We start from the raw sequence: 16,392 nt of genomic DNA on the forward strand, positions 1-16,392 counted from the left end.
CTTTCGTCTTGACGTAATAATTGCTTATTCCAACAACGTGTTATTGAACCAAGCGATGGTGTCACACTTGATTAACTGTTGCAGGATCTGCCGACTTCTTCGGGCTGAATCACTACAGAACGTACTACGTTATGAATGGAGCGAACGCCACCTCACCCTCGAGAGCCCACGACTCGGGCACAACTGCCGTCAGTAGTGGCGTAAGTTATTGAAATTACTTTCTTGAGCTGAGGCTTCTTCTCATACATTTTCTCTACTTGGTTAGTTTTCACATTAGGAAAGCGAATCAACTGTGGTGTTATCCGACATCAATCATAATCCAAAGCTAATGTAATTTCATGCTAATTTAAATGCAATGGACAGCTCAAATCACAGATTTATTTATGTTATTCTATGGCACTCCCTGTGATACTACTAATTTTGCAGAGGATGAGATAAGGTCAAGGGAACACGCGCAGATGTGGAAAATATCAGAGTTCTCAATTGTAGAAGTAAGTAATACTATAATTCCGTTGCATTTAATGAAAAGGAAAGTGTAACCGTTTAGATAAGATTGTATGCGTTCCTCTAATATCATAGGCCCTTGGGGAATCTTTCACCTTATTGGTACATGGTTACAGCTAGCGTTTTATATTCTCTATGCAAATACTCGCGATTCTTTTACAACCAACTGTTCACAGTTTCTTTCACGAAGACGTCATGGAAGTGTCTTCAGTGAACAGAAGCACTTCCCTAGAACAGTAAATGCTATAGATGAGTCTCTCTACTATCAATCATGATTTTTTATTTGTAGAATTTTACATTTGCATAAATCAAAGTTTAAAGTTAACTAAATTAAACCCTTCAACAGAAAGAACGACACCATGCAACAAATAATTGTGACTAGCAAATTCAGAAGAGTAATAAAGAAGTGTTATAAGAAAAAACCCGAAACATTTCTTTGAAGCAATATGTGTTCACAGATGAAGTTCTTACAGAGTCATATTTTCCAAAAGAGAAGTTATTCTATCATCTTGTACTGTATTCCTCACCGAATATGAAATGTACAGCTTCAGTAAGATAAGTAAACCAAATGGACAGATCGTGGAAATGACTGCATAATGTTACTACTGCGGCTTTTGCTGTCACACTACCGCAGTACGCTTTCTCCAAAAGTGGCGTAGTATGTTCATATTTTACCGTAGTCAAGTGTGCATTTTGTTCCAGTCTGTTTCCGCGTAATACCTATGATGGACGTTGTAACTTTACTTCTTGACGTTGTTGGTCAAACTATGGTGCTTCCCTGAGCGACTTGTGTGTCTCAAGATTTTGATATTGTTAACCTTGAAACACTGTACACAGATGTCAAGGTTCACAGAACAATGCCGTTAATAGGTGGTAAAACAGAAAAATTTGACAATTTTAATATATTTTTGATCGATTTCTAGCCTCCGAGCAAGTTTTACAAGTAAAATAAGTGGAAAGCAATGGTAATCTTGAGTTTTAGGAAGCAGGTCGTAGAGTCTTCCGTTTAAAATAGCTTCATTTTCGGGTTGTGGCTGCGCTTTACATTTGGCCATTTGCGAAAATAAGAACACAACTTGTAAAACTGTCAATTCGTCTTGTAACACACCAGGGAGGAGAGTGGGTGAATATGCAGTACTTATAAAAGCTAGCCTTTAGCATTCGACACTGTACAACACTTCCTAGACGCAGGAACAGGGCTGGATATTTACCGACCGTGTGCCTAAACCCACGTACCTGGTCCTTACTGCGGCAGTTAATCTGCTGCTCTCTGCATTCCCTGGTATGATGTGTTCTGTAATAACAATTGTCCAGTAGGGAAAGGAGCCATTTACACCAAAAATACAAATTTTATCTGGCAGAAATAACTGTATTCTGTTAAACACTCACACAAGGTGGGGCTGCACTGTTCACAGTTAACATCATTCCACATTGCATGTGAGCAGTATTAGTACTCAAAGTACATGTTCGTTGTAATGTACAAGGTTGCTGCCTAAATGATGGCATCCATAGCAAAAATGCGGTGCAAGAACGCAAAACAATTCAATAACTTATAACACGAGCGTGCGCGCGACCGAAACGCGAAGCATATGCTCCATAAAATTTGGGGTACGATTTGCGAACAAGAAAGTACCAGCGCTCGTGATATTGAGCCAGTCAAAACGATGTGTGATTCTTTCACTTAGAACTTGCAATTAGGGTCATACCGGTCCACATTATTTTTCAATAGCCGTAGCGACGAGGTTCATTGTTATTGTCCCGACACGACACACAAAACCGAGAAACATAACCATGTGGATAAGCATTGATACTGCTTCGTGAACATTGAAATTAAACGCACAACTTGTGTGGCCAACATTTTCAATTACCTCACACAAACTTGTAACATACGTGCTGTAGCCACAGCATCAACACAACACTCCGCCCGCACTCCGCGAAGTCTACGCCGCGACTGTCCACTGTTGCTCTGCGCTCGGTAGAAAGGCGACTACCGATAGTCAACGATATTCTATGCTTCCATTCCCGCACAAGAATGTTTTAAAATGCTGTTATAGAATTACAAAAAAACAAACAAAATATGAAACCCCTCTGGAGTTGGTGATTGGGGTGGGGGGTTGTGGAACACCCAGTCCCACGGTTAATGTCACGGTCGAGTGAATACCGCAAAGCCATACCATGACATGCAAACAAATTTGAACAAATGTGAAGAAGTTCAATATTATAGTACATACAAAGAAATCGTAAACGCTTACAAACCTACCTACAGTGCAGCCCACTGCAGAGAAACATGTATACTATTATAAGATAAAGGAAAATAGAAAAGCTTCAGCCTCGTCAAAACGTTTCGCCTGCTCTAAGACACGTTGATCTAATCAAGTCGAGTGTCTACCTTTTTATTACACTCGTCCCCCACTTTCTTTATGGTTTTCTTGAGTCGATCATTGTCATCCTTCACTTGCTTACTAGTTTCTTCTGACTGCCTATTGGTTTGGTCAAGCTGCCCGTTAGTTTTGTCAATAGCAGCAGCAAGTTCATCCTTCAATAGCTTACTAGTTTGGTGAATCTTCCTACAAGTTCGGCCAACCTGCCTATTAGTTTCCTCGAATCCCTTTTCCAGCATACTCATTAATGTTGTGAACATATCAGAGTTATTCCTACACTCCTCTCGTCTGGATGCAGCCACGATTGGTGACAATACTGCACCAGGACTTCCCATCTCAACTGACAAACTACAGTCTCCCATTCCAGAGTCTCTCCATATTTCAGTACTACTATCTTGAACCTTCCTCTTTATCAGACTACTTTCACCTGACGAATCTCCATCTACATTCTTGACCATCGGTGCTGCATTGATCTCATTAGCTGACACTATGAATTACTTATATCACACAAGCAAGAAAATGGAAAAGGGAGAAGAGAAAAAAATATAAAGACTAAATACCAGTAACCCTCCTGCACAATACACACACACACAAAAAAACAAAAACAAAAAACAATTGGTCAATCTCTTCAACGCCTTATTTCGTGCTAAGAAGCACACCAGATACACAATGAATCAATGTCACAAAATACACTTACATTTAGACAAAAGATTCACTGCTGCTATAGCATTACATTAGCATATTGCGCGGGCTATTACAGCAGGTTTGGGGAATGACATTTAACTTTACTGCACTAGTTGACCAGTGTCAAAGTGTAATTCCAATATGATAAGTTGCCTCCACTGAATTATGTCATCACTGGCTGCACATCCTTGAGATAATCTAAATAAGTCTCCATTTTGACCTAGTACCCATTAACAGATTATCATGTCAGTTTACAAGTTGCTTCCACTGCAATCATTTAACGCTATTTGCATTAAATTCTCTAGATAAAGTCTGCATTGCCAGTCCGTTACGATAAGCTATTCTCTAAATGCGCAAGAAATCGCAGCGCTGCGTACCCCTTACGTTCTTGACTGCCCATCGGCGTGAGCGGCTCTGACTTCACACCAGCTCCAGGTGTCGCTGCCGGCCGGTCGGAGAAATGTAGCAATGGCGTGGTTGTAGTAGTTCGCGTTGTTCATAGGTGCTGCCTGCGTCACAGATGATGTAGCATGTCTTAGTAGAATTACTCTCCAACACAGGATCTTTGCACTGCACTCCATAACAGACAGGAAGAATCGCTGCAACTTAAACTCCTTGGTCCGTAGTGCACAGAGTCTGTCTGACGTCACACAACAATCCAAAATACGCTGTTTCTATACATTATTCATTGTTTCCGTTTTCGAATAAATCGGCACCTCATCACCGAAGTCCTGGAAACGCACATCGCAATGTTACATGCCCAGGAGGAAAGGGGGTCGATATGCAATACTTATAAAAGTTAGCCGTTAGCACTCGAGACTGTACAACACTCCCTAGACACAGGAACAGGGCTGGATATCTAACGACTGTGTGCCTAAGACCATGTACCTGGTCTTTCCCACTGCAGTTGATTTGCTGCTCTCTGCACTGCCTGCTATGATGTGCTCTGTAATAACTATTGTCTAGCAGGGAGAGGAGCCATTTACACCAACAATACCGAGTTGGTGTGGCAGAATTAACTATATTCTGTTAAATACTCGCACAGGATGGCACAGAAGTGTTCAAAATTAACATTATTCCACAATGGACGTTATCAATATTAGTCCTCAAAATACATGTTCGTTGTAAAGTACAAGGTTGCTGCCTAAATGATGACATCCAAAGCGAAAACAAGGTGTATAGAACACTTAATAATCACTGTTCAACGGATGTTTTATCAGTCGACGATTGGCACAGTTATTCCAACAGTACTAAACAATTCAATAACAAGAGCGTACGCATGGCCGAATTGCGACGCAAATACTCCATAAAATTTCGGGTACGATATGCGAACGAGGAAGTACCTGCGTTCGTGATATTGAGGAAATCAAAACGAACTGTGTTTCTTTTACTTAGAACTTTCAATTAGGATCATACGGATCCAGATTATTTTTCCGTAACCGTCGCGACGCGGTTGGCTGTTGTCCTCCCGACACTACACACGAAACCGAGAATCATCAGCTTTCAACACAACACTTCGCCCACGCTCCACGAAAGCTACGCCACGAATGTTGCTCTGCGCTCGGCAGAGAGGCGACTATCGATAGTCAACGATAGAATTCTATGTTTACAGTCTTCAACCAAATGAACCCACTAATTCATCACGAAGGGTCAAAATACTCATTTTAGTCTCAAAAATTCATCTACCTGCTTCCGAAACAATGCACTCAATATCATCAGTGTCGCCTTTAAGTTCCATGCCTTCAGAAATGTTGAGAGCAATTGTTTTCAAGGGTTTCGGTTCCCAGAAACGGCACGGCTGACGAATGCGCGAGCTCCAGCACTAGACTAACTCAAGAAGCTCAATGCGTATTTTTTGCTTTCATCTGTCCTCTTCATTGACACTAATAGAGCAGATATTATCCAAATTATCATTCTCATGAACATCCTCCCATGCTGCGTTGTTTGTAAATTGGGACACTGATATAGTCAACGGGAAACGTTTGTTTCCTGCAACTGCCCTGCTATAAATATAATTAGTTACTTGTTGCGTGTTCGTCTTAACTACTGATAGGCAACGATTTGACCAATTACTCAATATTCACTTTGTATTTAAATGTTTCGAGAATGCTTTTGTCTCAAATCAACAAAATAGCAGGAACATACCACAAAAAGGAAGCTGATGAATAAATTGATACTGCGTTACTATAATGAAATATGAATGAATTATATAGCATCTGACAGTCGTAACCGGGTAGTAGGATATTCAGAACTGAGAAAGGAGTGAGATAAGTAGGCATATTACCACAAACTGTCTTAGCGGAAGTTTTAAGATCTTTCAGCTGGGGAAAGAATCAGTTATTATTCGTAATGGCTTATACCCGAAACTTTTTGTTTTGGTGTTGCCATTGTCCGCATTTCCACTGGTGCAGGCACCTCTGACAAAAGCTGGAAGAGCGTCACCGAGAAAATTTGATACTAGGGTGGTAGTTCAGTCCAACATGAGTATAACATCTTGCTAACAATTTATTGAAAGATTGGCTGTAAATTTTAATAACCAATCGTACAAGCAGTTTATGTGTGATAATTTTTATTGTTATAGTCACAGATTTAAGATACTCCTTTGCTTATTATAACGTTTGTTACGAAATAAATCTCGGGTGAACAGCCTGGTATGAGTGGGCATAGGACACAATATTTCGGCAATCGACCACGTTACCATCATCAGGTGCGCTGATGTACTGCCGGCGATGGGCCGGCGCCAGGTACATATAGGACAATCCCCCTCCCGCTCCTCCCTCAGGCATACTTGGTGATAGTTTATACCGCAAGATTGACACTGATCCTACCAAAAGGGTCGAGAGGAAGACTCTGGCTCTACTCAAGGTTTCCGGCTTCCCTGACGAGATTACCAAGAAGCTACGCCCGAGGGCTGCTGTTCCTCCTAGACTTTACAGACTGCCGAAGGTGCACAAGGAATCGATTGATTCAATGTCAGCAATACTGGTGCCCCAACCTACCTTCTCGCCAAGCACCTCAAACAACTGCTTAGCCCTTACGTTGGGAGATGTACACACCATATCCGTAACTCCGTGGATTTCCTGGGACGCGTCAACAACCTTGTGCTTAGGGTATCTGGCATACAGGTGAGCTTCGACCTGGTATCTCTAAAGTTCCGTTACAAGAATACTTGGAACTCATCAGACAGAAATTTGACGAAGAGACCACCAAACTTTTCAGACATGTTCTGACATCAACTTACTTCATATTTGACGGTGAATACTACGAGCAGACAGAAGGAGTAGCCATGCGGAGTCCACTCTCACCCGTTGTCGCAAATGTGTACATGGAACATTTCGAGGAGGAAGCTCTTGAATCAGCACGTCTAAAACCCATCTGTTTCTTTAGATATGTGGACGATACCTTCGTTATCTGGCCACATGGAAGAGATAAACTAGCAGACTTCCTCACACATCTCAACTCCAGACACGAGAATATTAAGTTCACCATGGAGATCGAAGCGGATGGGATGCCCCTTTCCTAGATGTTTTGATTAGAAGACGAGCTGACGGCATTTTGGGCCACAGTGTGTATAGGAAGAAGACGCACACCGATTTGTACCTACATGCGGATAGCTGCCACCGCCCGGCACAAAAGAATGGCGTGCTCAAAACTCTTGTACACAGAGCTCACGCCATCCCCGACAGGAGAGTCTCCAACAAGAATTGGACCATCTGAAGACCGTGTTCCGGAGGAACGGCTACAAGGAAGGGCAAATTCGGAAGGCTCTACATCTCACACCTGCAGCACCGGCGGAAACTGAGGATTAAATTCAGGAGGAGGCGGCCTTGGCTATTATTTTGTTTTGTGGGGCCTTGTCCGGAAAAATTGGACGCATTTTACGTAAACACCAACTGAAAACCATCTTCCGTCCTACAACCAAAACCAAGAGCCTTCTTGGTAGTGTCAAGAACAACCTTGGTCTACGTAAATCAGGGGTTTATCAGATACCTTGCCAATGCGGGAGTGTATACATAGGCCAGACCATTCGTACCATTGAGGACCGATGCCGAGAACATCAACGGCACACTAGACTGCAACAGCCCGGTAAGTCGGCAATCGCTGAGCATTGCCTGTCGGAACTCCACAGCATGGATCATGACCAAACCAAAGTCCTGACACAGACTTCCAAATACTGGGACTGTGTCATCAAAGAATCCATAGAGATCGGAGTAATGGAGCCAAACTAAATCATGACAGCGGTTACATCCTTTGCAAGGCGTGGGAACCCGCGATCACCCTGATTAAGAAGAAAAAGGATTTTTCCCAGAGTGCACCGACTTCGCGGGGTGAGGGAAGAATAACGAGAGCGGTGCCGGCAGACCCCCTTGAACGAGAAGACCTAGAACGCAGCGCCCAGACGGTGGGAGAACGGACGCTGTACCTGGACCGCGCGCGGGGCGCGGACCGCACTGACTCATAGGAAGCGCCTGAGGGAGGAGCGGTATGGGGATTGTCCTATATATACACGGCACCGGCCCGCCGCCGGTCAGTACATCAGCGCACCTGATGATGGCAACGTGGTCGATTGCCGAAATATTGTGTCCTATGCACACTCATACCAGGCTGTTCACCAGAGATCTATTTCGTCATAAAATACGCCTCGATAAATTGAAGAATCACATCATAATGTTTATTAATTTTTCGTGCTGAAATCGGCTAAATCGATCAAAACGATTGTCTTTTCATTACGTTTAAGCATATGGACGACTTAGTGACAAAGGTTAGAGAAGAGTGGTTTACTACTGTGGCAGTGTTATGTAGCACTGTGTAACATATCTTAACTTTTTGTTTCAAGTGACGGTACCCTAACTGTATTAATTTTATTTTATCTATATTTCTATGTTTTCCGGAAGTCAAGGTGTGCAGGACCAACTTCTCAAATACTTTTACTTTCTTCAAAACTTTCTGGAGATGGTTGCGAACACTTAATTTAGTGCAATTTGTGACAAATCGCCACATGTTCCCTACTTCACTCTGCCGGCTGACAGCTGACTTCGAATGCATGTCTGTTGTTTAAAATTGTTAGTTCAAGCTGCCTGGAATAAAATCAGACTCGGAACTTCGTGGAAGGGCGGTATATTTTTGATGCTCGTTTAGACAAATGCAAAGAAAACATGGGAGCGTACACGGAAGAGTAAGGGTATTGGTTGCCAGAAGATTTAGTGAATTTTGGACATATATATCAAGGACAGAATAACGAAAACATGATGAGAGACTACATCTGGTAGTTGGTTCGCGAAAATGCTACACTTCGAAAAGTTACTCACATGTAATGCACTCGCGTCCACATTTAATAGCTTGTATAGATGAAATTTAATATGAATTATGTTTTTTAACTTACATTGTGAAACAGAAAATGTAACTTCCGAATTTTACTGACTTGACGTACGTAACTTTCAAAATATTACTGGCAGATTCATAAAACCAAAGTCTGAGGTGAATAATTCGTATATTCCACACTTCTGAGACGTAAGAAGTTAGAAAGTTCCGTTTTCAGCTCGAGGACAAAATCGATATTAAATAGTGTGATCATTCATTTCCTAACTAGTGAAGGGAAGTAATAGAAGATGAGAAATTACTCATGACACAAAGCTATTTCATCACGCACGCAGAAATCAGACCACAAAATTTAAAAACCAAAATCAAGGTCACATAAATAACAAAAAACAAATACAATAGAATGACATAACTCTACGTATTAAGTGCGAAAACCGGCAGTTTCCGTACAGTTCCATGAATCATACTTACTCCATCTGTGCTGTCTACAGAATAATAGAGGCTTGTTTTATACAGAGGTTTTAGTTAAATAAAATTCATTGCTTTAAGAGAACTGAAATTTCTGAGGTTAACGATATTTTCTGTATGTCTTTGAATAGAAAGTCAGATTTTTCAGCCAGAGCTAAGGCTGAAGTCTATATTGAAATTTTCGTTACTTTCAGGACACATAAACGTACTTCCACATTATATTACGACCAACTTCAGTGACACGTCGCATTTTGTAGACAAATGTCAGTTAGGATACGATTCTCATTAACGATAACCTGATATTAAGCTGGAATCACTCTAACAGGAATAATTTTTTCTGAGAACACTGTGGTGAAGTTATTTCATAATAAATTTTTAACTCTGCTTTATTTTATTTTATTTTTGTTGCGCACGGTTCTGTTGCTAACAGGGTGCCAAATTTTGTTTCGCAAACATTGCACGTGGTAAACTGGAAAAACGTAATTACTAGCTGTTAGCCAGCGGTGTTCTGCAAGGAAACAGGATGCATTCAAATGCGACTGCTTCCTAGAACTTAGGATTTTCCGATGAAAAAAACGATTAATTCAACAAGTGTTCTGTGAACTACAGAACGAATTCTCTCGGCATTCCATTCCATTACATACATAAAAGAACGCATCAAGATAATTTATAGAACTTGAGAGTGACAGGGAAGATGAAAAATACTCGTATTTCATTTCACACGAGAAAAAAAGAAGAATCGGAAGTTTGGTGGCAAGCTGCAAGTAAAAACTCTGAGAAGTCGGTTCGTATTTCGTGTAATAAGGAAATAATAGTACTGGTCCATAATTTGTTTCAAAAGAGGTTAATCTCTACATTTGTTCAGTTTGTTGCAACGTTACTATTAATAGAATAGCCATACTTCTTACTGTTCCCACAGAAGCAAAGTAACCATTTTCAAAGTCTTTCCCCGGAAAACCCACATCTTTTCCACCTGGCTAAGATATGGCCTTATCTTGAAGACCTTTGTGACATAATCGATAATGAAGTACATGTAGAAGTTAAAGATGAATAAAAGGAATAGGAATAAAACTCAATTTCTTAAGCTTTATTTCATATTTGTTTTCTAATATTGGTTGTCGCACATCTCTCACGTGACTACTACCTACCAGCGGAGCTGCCCTCTCCTATACTTCCTATGAAACCGTCAATTTAGTATAGAAAGCCTACTGGGTCTTTGTAACACTTACATTTATTGATGATTCTTACTTGTGAATCTGTCACAAATCACTGCTTCCCACTTAACTGCCTTCCTCCAATGAAGCCGCCTGTGACAAGAGCAGCACTGCACACCAGAACTAACTACGGCAACTTAAAAACATAGAGATCATATTTGGTTAGAAACAACCACAAACACTGGGTTAATTAATGAAAGCAGATTTTTTAAACGACAGCTAATATTTAAATTAAATTTGCGTCTATAGATGTTTAGCAACAAGATAAATACAGCGTACCTGCATAGAAATTCATCCAGCTTACGACGACAAAAGAAAATATAATTCATATATTAAAATTCTAAATTATCCACTATTCAGGGTATTATGTGTGCGCTAAGAACGAAATCTCTTTAAGTGTTATACTTAGTAGTTATGAAAAATAGTTTGAACTATGGAAAATGAAATGAGGACTTGGTCACTCAGTCGGAGGCCGTTTCCTTAAGAGAAGGTGTCGAAATGTTCTGACGACGAAAATTTCAATGTTTTTGCTTGGAGTTAAAGCGCTGCCACATTCTTGAAATTATTCCTGATAAATGAATTTAAGCACTATGGCCACTGCTGTACACAAAATGCCAACAAGTATTATTGTGGCATTGTGATGAAGAGCTGGTAAAACTGACTATTTGTGTATTCTGTGTTCTTTTAATCTGTACCCAACAACACCAGTCGCTATAATAAGAATTCACTACCGCATTTGTACAATAAACTATTGTACTTTGCAATCCACGTATAAAGTGATCCACTAAATCACTTTTCTCTCTGTTGATAATTTTTCGTATATTATCAATGTTGGTTTTCATAGCCAGATAATAATACTGTGCGGGAATTCTTGTTGTTGTTGTTGTGGTCTTCAGTCCTGAGACTGGTTTGATGCAGCTCTCCATGCTACTCTATCCTGTGCAAGCTTCTTCATCTCCCAGTACCTACTGCAACCTACATCCTTCTGAATCTGCTTAGTGTATTCATCTCTTGGTCTCCCCCTACGATTTTTACCCTCCACACTGCCCTCCAATGCTAAATTTGTGATCCCTTGATGTCTCAAAACATGTCCTACCAACCGATCCCTTCTTCTAGTCAAGTTGTGCCACAAACTTCTCTTCTCCCCAATCCTATTCAATACCTCCTCATTAGTTACATGATCTACCCACCTTATCTTCAGCATTCTTCTGTAGCACCACATTTCGAAAGCTTCTATTCTCTTCTTGTCCAAACTAGTTATCGTCCATGTTTCACTTCCATACATGGTTACACTCCATACAAATACTTTCAGAAACGACTTCCTGACACTTAAATCTATACTCGATGTTAACAAATTCCTCTTCTTGAGAAACGCTTTCCTTGCCATTGCCAGTCTACATTTTATATCCTCTCTACTTCGACCATCATCGGTTATTTTACTCCCTAAATAGCAAAACTTCTTTACTACTTTAAGTTTCTCATTTCCTAATCTAATTCCCTCAGCATCACCAGACTTAATTTGACTACATTCCATTATCTTCGTTATGCTTTTGTTGATGTTCATCTTATATCCTCCTTTCAAGACACTGTCCATTCCGTTCAACTGCTCTTCCAAGTCCTTTGCTGTCTCTGACAGAATTACAATGTCATCGGCAAACCTCAAAGTTTTTACTTCTTCTCCATGAATTTTAATACCTACTCCGAATTTTTCTTTTGTTTCCTTTACTGCTTGCTCAATATACAGATTGAATAACATCGGAGAGAGGCTACAACCCTGTCTTACTCCCTTCCCAACCACTGCTTCCCTTTCATGCCCCTCGATTCTTATTACTGCCATCTGGTTTCTGTACAAACTGTAAATAGCCTTTCGCTCCCTGTATTTTACCCCTGCCACCTTCAGAATTTGAAAGAGAGTATTCCAGTTAACATTGTCAAAAGCTTTCTCTAAGTCTACAAATGCTAGAAACGTAGGTTTGCCTTTCCTTAATCTTTCTTCTAAGATAAGTCGTAAGGTCAGTATTGCCTCACGTGTTCCAACATTTCTACGGAATCCAAACTGATCTTCCCCGAGGACGGCTTCTACCAGTTTTTCCATTCGTCTGTAAAGAATTCGCGTTAGTATTTTGCAGCTGTGACTTATTAAACTGATAGTTCGGTAATTTTCACATCTGTCAACACCTGCTTTCGTTGGGATTGGAATTATTATATTCTTCTTGAAGTCTGAGGGTATTTCGCCTGTCTCATACATCGTGCTCACCAGATGGTAGAGTTTTGTCATGACTGGCTCTCCCGAGGCCATCTGTAGTTCAAATGGAATGTTGTCTACTCCCGGGGCCTTGTTTTGACTCAGGCCTTTCAGTGCTCTGTCAAACTCTTCACGCAGTATCTTATCTCCCATTTCGTCTTCATCTGCATCCTCTTCCATTTCCATAATATTGTCCTCAAGTACATCGCCCTTGTATAAACCCTTTATACACTCCTTCCACCTTTCTGCCTTCCCTTCTTTGCTTAGAACTGGGTTGCCATCTGAGCTCTTGACATTCATACAAGTGGTTCTCTTCTCTCCAAAGGTCTCTTTAATTTTCCTGTAGGCAGTATCTATCTTACCCCTAGTGAGACAAGCCTCTACATCCTTAAATTTGTCCTCTAGCCATCCCTGCTTAGCCATTTTGCACTTCCTGTCGATATCATTTTTGAGACGTTTGTATTCCTTTTTGCTTGCTTCATTTACTGCATTTTTATATTTTCTTCTTTCATCAATTAAATTCAATATTTCTTCTGTTACCCAAGGATTTCTATTAGCCCTCGTCTTTTTACCTACTTGATCCTCTGCTGCCTTCACTACTTCATCCCTCAGAGCTACCCATTCTTCTTCCACTGTATTTCTTTCCCCCATTCCTGTCAATTGTTCCCTTATGCTCTCCCTGAAACTCTCTACAACCTCTGGTTCTTTCAGTTTATCCAGGTCCCATCTCCTTAAATTCCCACCTTTTTGTAGTTTCTTCAGTTTCAATCTGCAGTTCAGAACCAATAGATTGTGGTCAGAATTCACATCTGCCCCAGGAAATGTCTTACAATTTAAAACCTGGTTCCTAAATCTCTGTCTTACCATTATATATTCTATCTGATACCTTTTAGTATCTCCAGGATTCTTCCAGGTATACAACCTTCTTTTATGATTCTTGAACCAAGTGTTGGCTATGATTAAGTTATGCTCTGTGCAAAATTCTACAAGGCGGCTTCCTCTTTCAATTCTTCCCCCCAATCCATATTCACCTACTATGTTTCCTTCTCTACCTTTTCCTACTGACGAATTCCAGTCACCCATGACTATTAAATTTTCGTCTCCCTTCACTACCTGAATAATTTCTTTTATCTCGTCATACATTTCATCTATTTCTTCATCATCTGCAGAGGTAGTTGGCATATAAACTTGTACTACTGTAGTAGGCATGGGCTTTGTGTCTATCTTGGCCACAATAATGCGTTCACTATGCTGTTTGTAGTAGCTAACCCGCACTCCTATTTTCCTATTCATTATTAAACCTACTCCTGCATTACCCCTATTTGATTTTGTATTTATAACCCTGTAATCACCTGACCAAAAGTCTTGATCCTCCTGCCACCGAACTTCACTAATTCCCACTATATCTAACTGTAACCTATCCATTTCCCTTTTTAAATTTTCTAACCTACCCGCCCGATTAAGGGATCTGACATTCCACGCTCCGATCCGTAGAACGCCAGTTTTCTTTCTCCTGATAACGACGTCCTCCTGAGTAGTCCCCGCCCGGAGATCCGAATGGGGGACTATTTTACCTCCGGAATATTTTACCCAAGAGGACGCCATCATTATTTAATCATACAGTAGAGCTGCATGTCCTCAGGAAAAATTACGGCTGTAGTTTCCCCTTGCTTTCAGCCGTTCGCAGTACCAGCACAGCAAGGCCGTTTTGGTTAATGTTACAAGGCCAGATCAGTCAATCATCCAGACTGTTGCCCCTGCAACTACTGAAAAGGCTGCTGCCCCTCTTCAGGAACCATATGTTTGTCTGGCCTCTCAACAGATACCCCTCCGTTGTGGTTGCACCTACGTACGGCCATCTGTATCGCTGAGGCACGCAAGCCTCCCCACCAACGGCAAGGTCCATGGTGCATGGGGGAGGCGGGAATTCTTGAGGTGGCCAAATTTCTTGCTAGGTCAATATACATGCTTCAACGAAGAATATTTGATTCATAAGTATGTCATAAATAGCAAGCCCTCGAGAAAGGAAAATGAAGTACAATATTTGTGGTTTAGCAATTAATATTTGTAATTTCCACTTTTCAGTATTTCATAGTTATACATTGTCATATGTTTCAGTTTTATTCTTGGGGCTTCCGGAATTTACTGAACTGGATTGTGAACGAATATCCCGGCTACCGTATTATTGTGACTGAAAACGGAATCGGAAATACCGGTGGACTAAATGACACAGATAGGATACAATATTACACAGTAAGTACCTCACAACGTCCTATTGCTAAGATTCTCTTGGCGTTTATTAGACCCTATTCCTGACGTGTCTTGTATAAAGAAGAAACGAAACATCAATTTCAGGATTATCTAACAGCTCTCCTGCAAGCGGTGAATATTGATGGAGTGCCAGTAATTGGTTACACTGCATGGAGCCTCATGGACAACCTAGAATGGACATCCGGATTCACGTAAGTCATTCTCAGTTATGGAACATTTTTAAATTCCCACGTTAATCGAAGTGAGGTAGTTTTGCACTCTCATTACACTTTCTTTCATGAGCAACGCAATTAAACATATCACTTAATCTCTTCAGAAACCGGCCTTCGTAGCCGAGGGCGCTAACGCCCTGCTTCCTGGTCTCGGATAGGCGAGCCGGCCCCGGATCGAATCAGCCCGGCGGACTAACGACGAGGGCCGGTGTGCCAGGCAGCCTGGATATGGTTTTTATGCGGTTTTCCACATTCAGCTAGGTGAATACCGGGCTGGTCATCTTGTTCCTCCTCAGTTACACGACTCGCAGACTTTTGAAGCACGTTCGCACCCTTCCATGGATTACACTAGACGCAGACTGTTCGGTACACGCAAAATCCGGTTAACCATAACAGCAGACCCCGCAAGTCGGGATTAATGCTTGGAAAAAGAAAGAGTTAATATCTTCCAAAACGGTGTTTACGGTTGGTTTCTGAAATAATGGATATTTTTTATTTAACAGCGAATAATCGTTCCAAAGTGCTATTTACAGCAAAGTAAGCTCACCGGACAAAAATCGGTAATCATTTAACAGCGTGAAATTACGCTCCTGGAATTTAACACCTAGATTTGCTTTGGAAGTGAATCCACAATTTCGTCCAGGTACGTCGCATCAAAGTCGAATAAATCACGCTGTTCCACCAAATTGCGGCGGTTCAGACGTCAAGGTTTTACCCGCTGTTCCAACTTGGGCCACATATTTTCTGTGGAGTTCAAATCACGTGAGTTTCTAGTTCAGTTGAGATGCAATGCAGTGGGGGAGTGTTGGGGAACCCAGACACATGCTTTGCCAGTCCGTTGAACTTAGCTGTTGGCGTAGTTACCTGCCTTTCTGAGTAATGGCGTCTGACCAGGTGAGCGACTCCAAATGTTCATTGCATACAATTCTAACGCTAAGAGGTAGGGATGGACCTTCATTCACTACCTGCAGCTGTTCCTGTCGGGTTTGGAAGCAATTTTGATTCACAAGCCGTGAAACGAATGTGACGTCGCGATTCGTGGCCACGTCGGCCACAGCACAGCTCGTACACACGTTGAACAGCCTGCCGCGAAA

General features: G+C 41.3%; 1 protein-coding gene across 1 annotated transcript in view; it reads left to right on the plus strand.

Moving 5' to 3' along the window:
- Nucleotides 1-16,392, plus strand: part of LOC126094915 (myrosinase 1-like) — an 83,652-nt gene that overhangs the window by 55,505 nt on the left and 11,755 nt on the right. Inside the window, exons 8-10 of the mRNA XM_049909559.1 lie at nucleotides 85-200; nucleotides 14,934-15,068; nucleotides 15,171-15,277. Of these exons, the coding sequence (XP_049765516.1) occupies nucleotides 85-200; nucleotides 14,934-15,068; nucleotides 15,171-15,277 (358 nt within the window). The remainder of the gene's footprint in view (nucleotides 1-84; nucleotides 201-14,933; nucleotides 15,069-15,170; nucleotides 15,278-16,392) is intronic.

This window comes from Schistocerca cancellata, chromosome 8, assembly GCF_023864275.1.
Source record: "Schistocerca cancellata isolate TAMUIC-IGC-003103 chromosome 8, iqSchCanc2.1, whole genome shotgun sequence".
Taxonomy (NCBI): domain Eukaryota; kingdom Metazoa; phylum Arthropoda; class Insecta; order Orthoptera; family Acrididae; genus Schistocerca; species Schistocerca cancellata.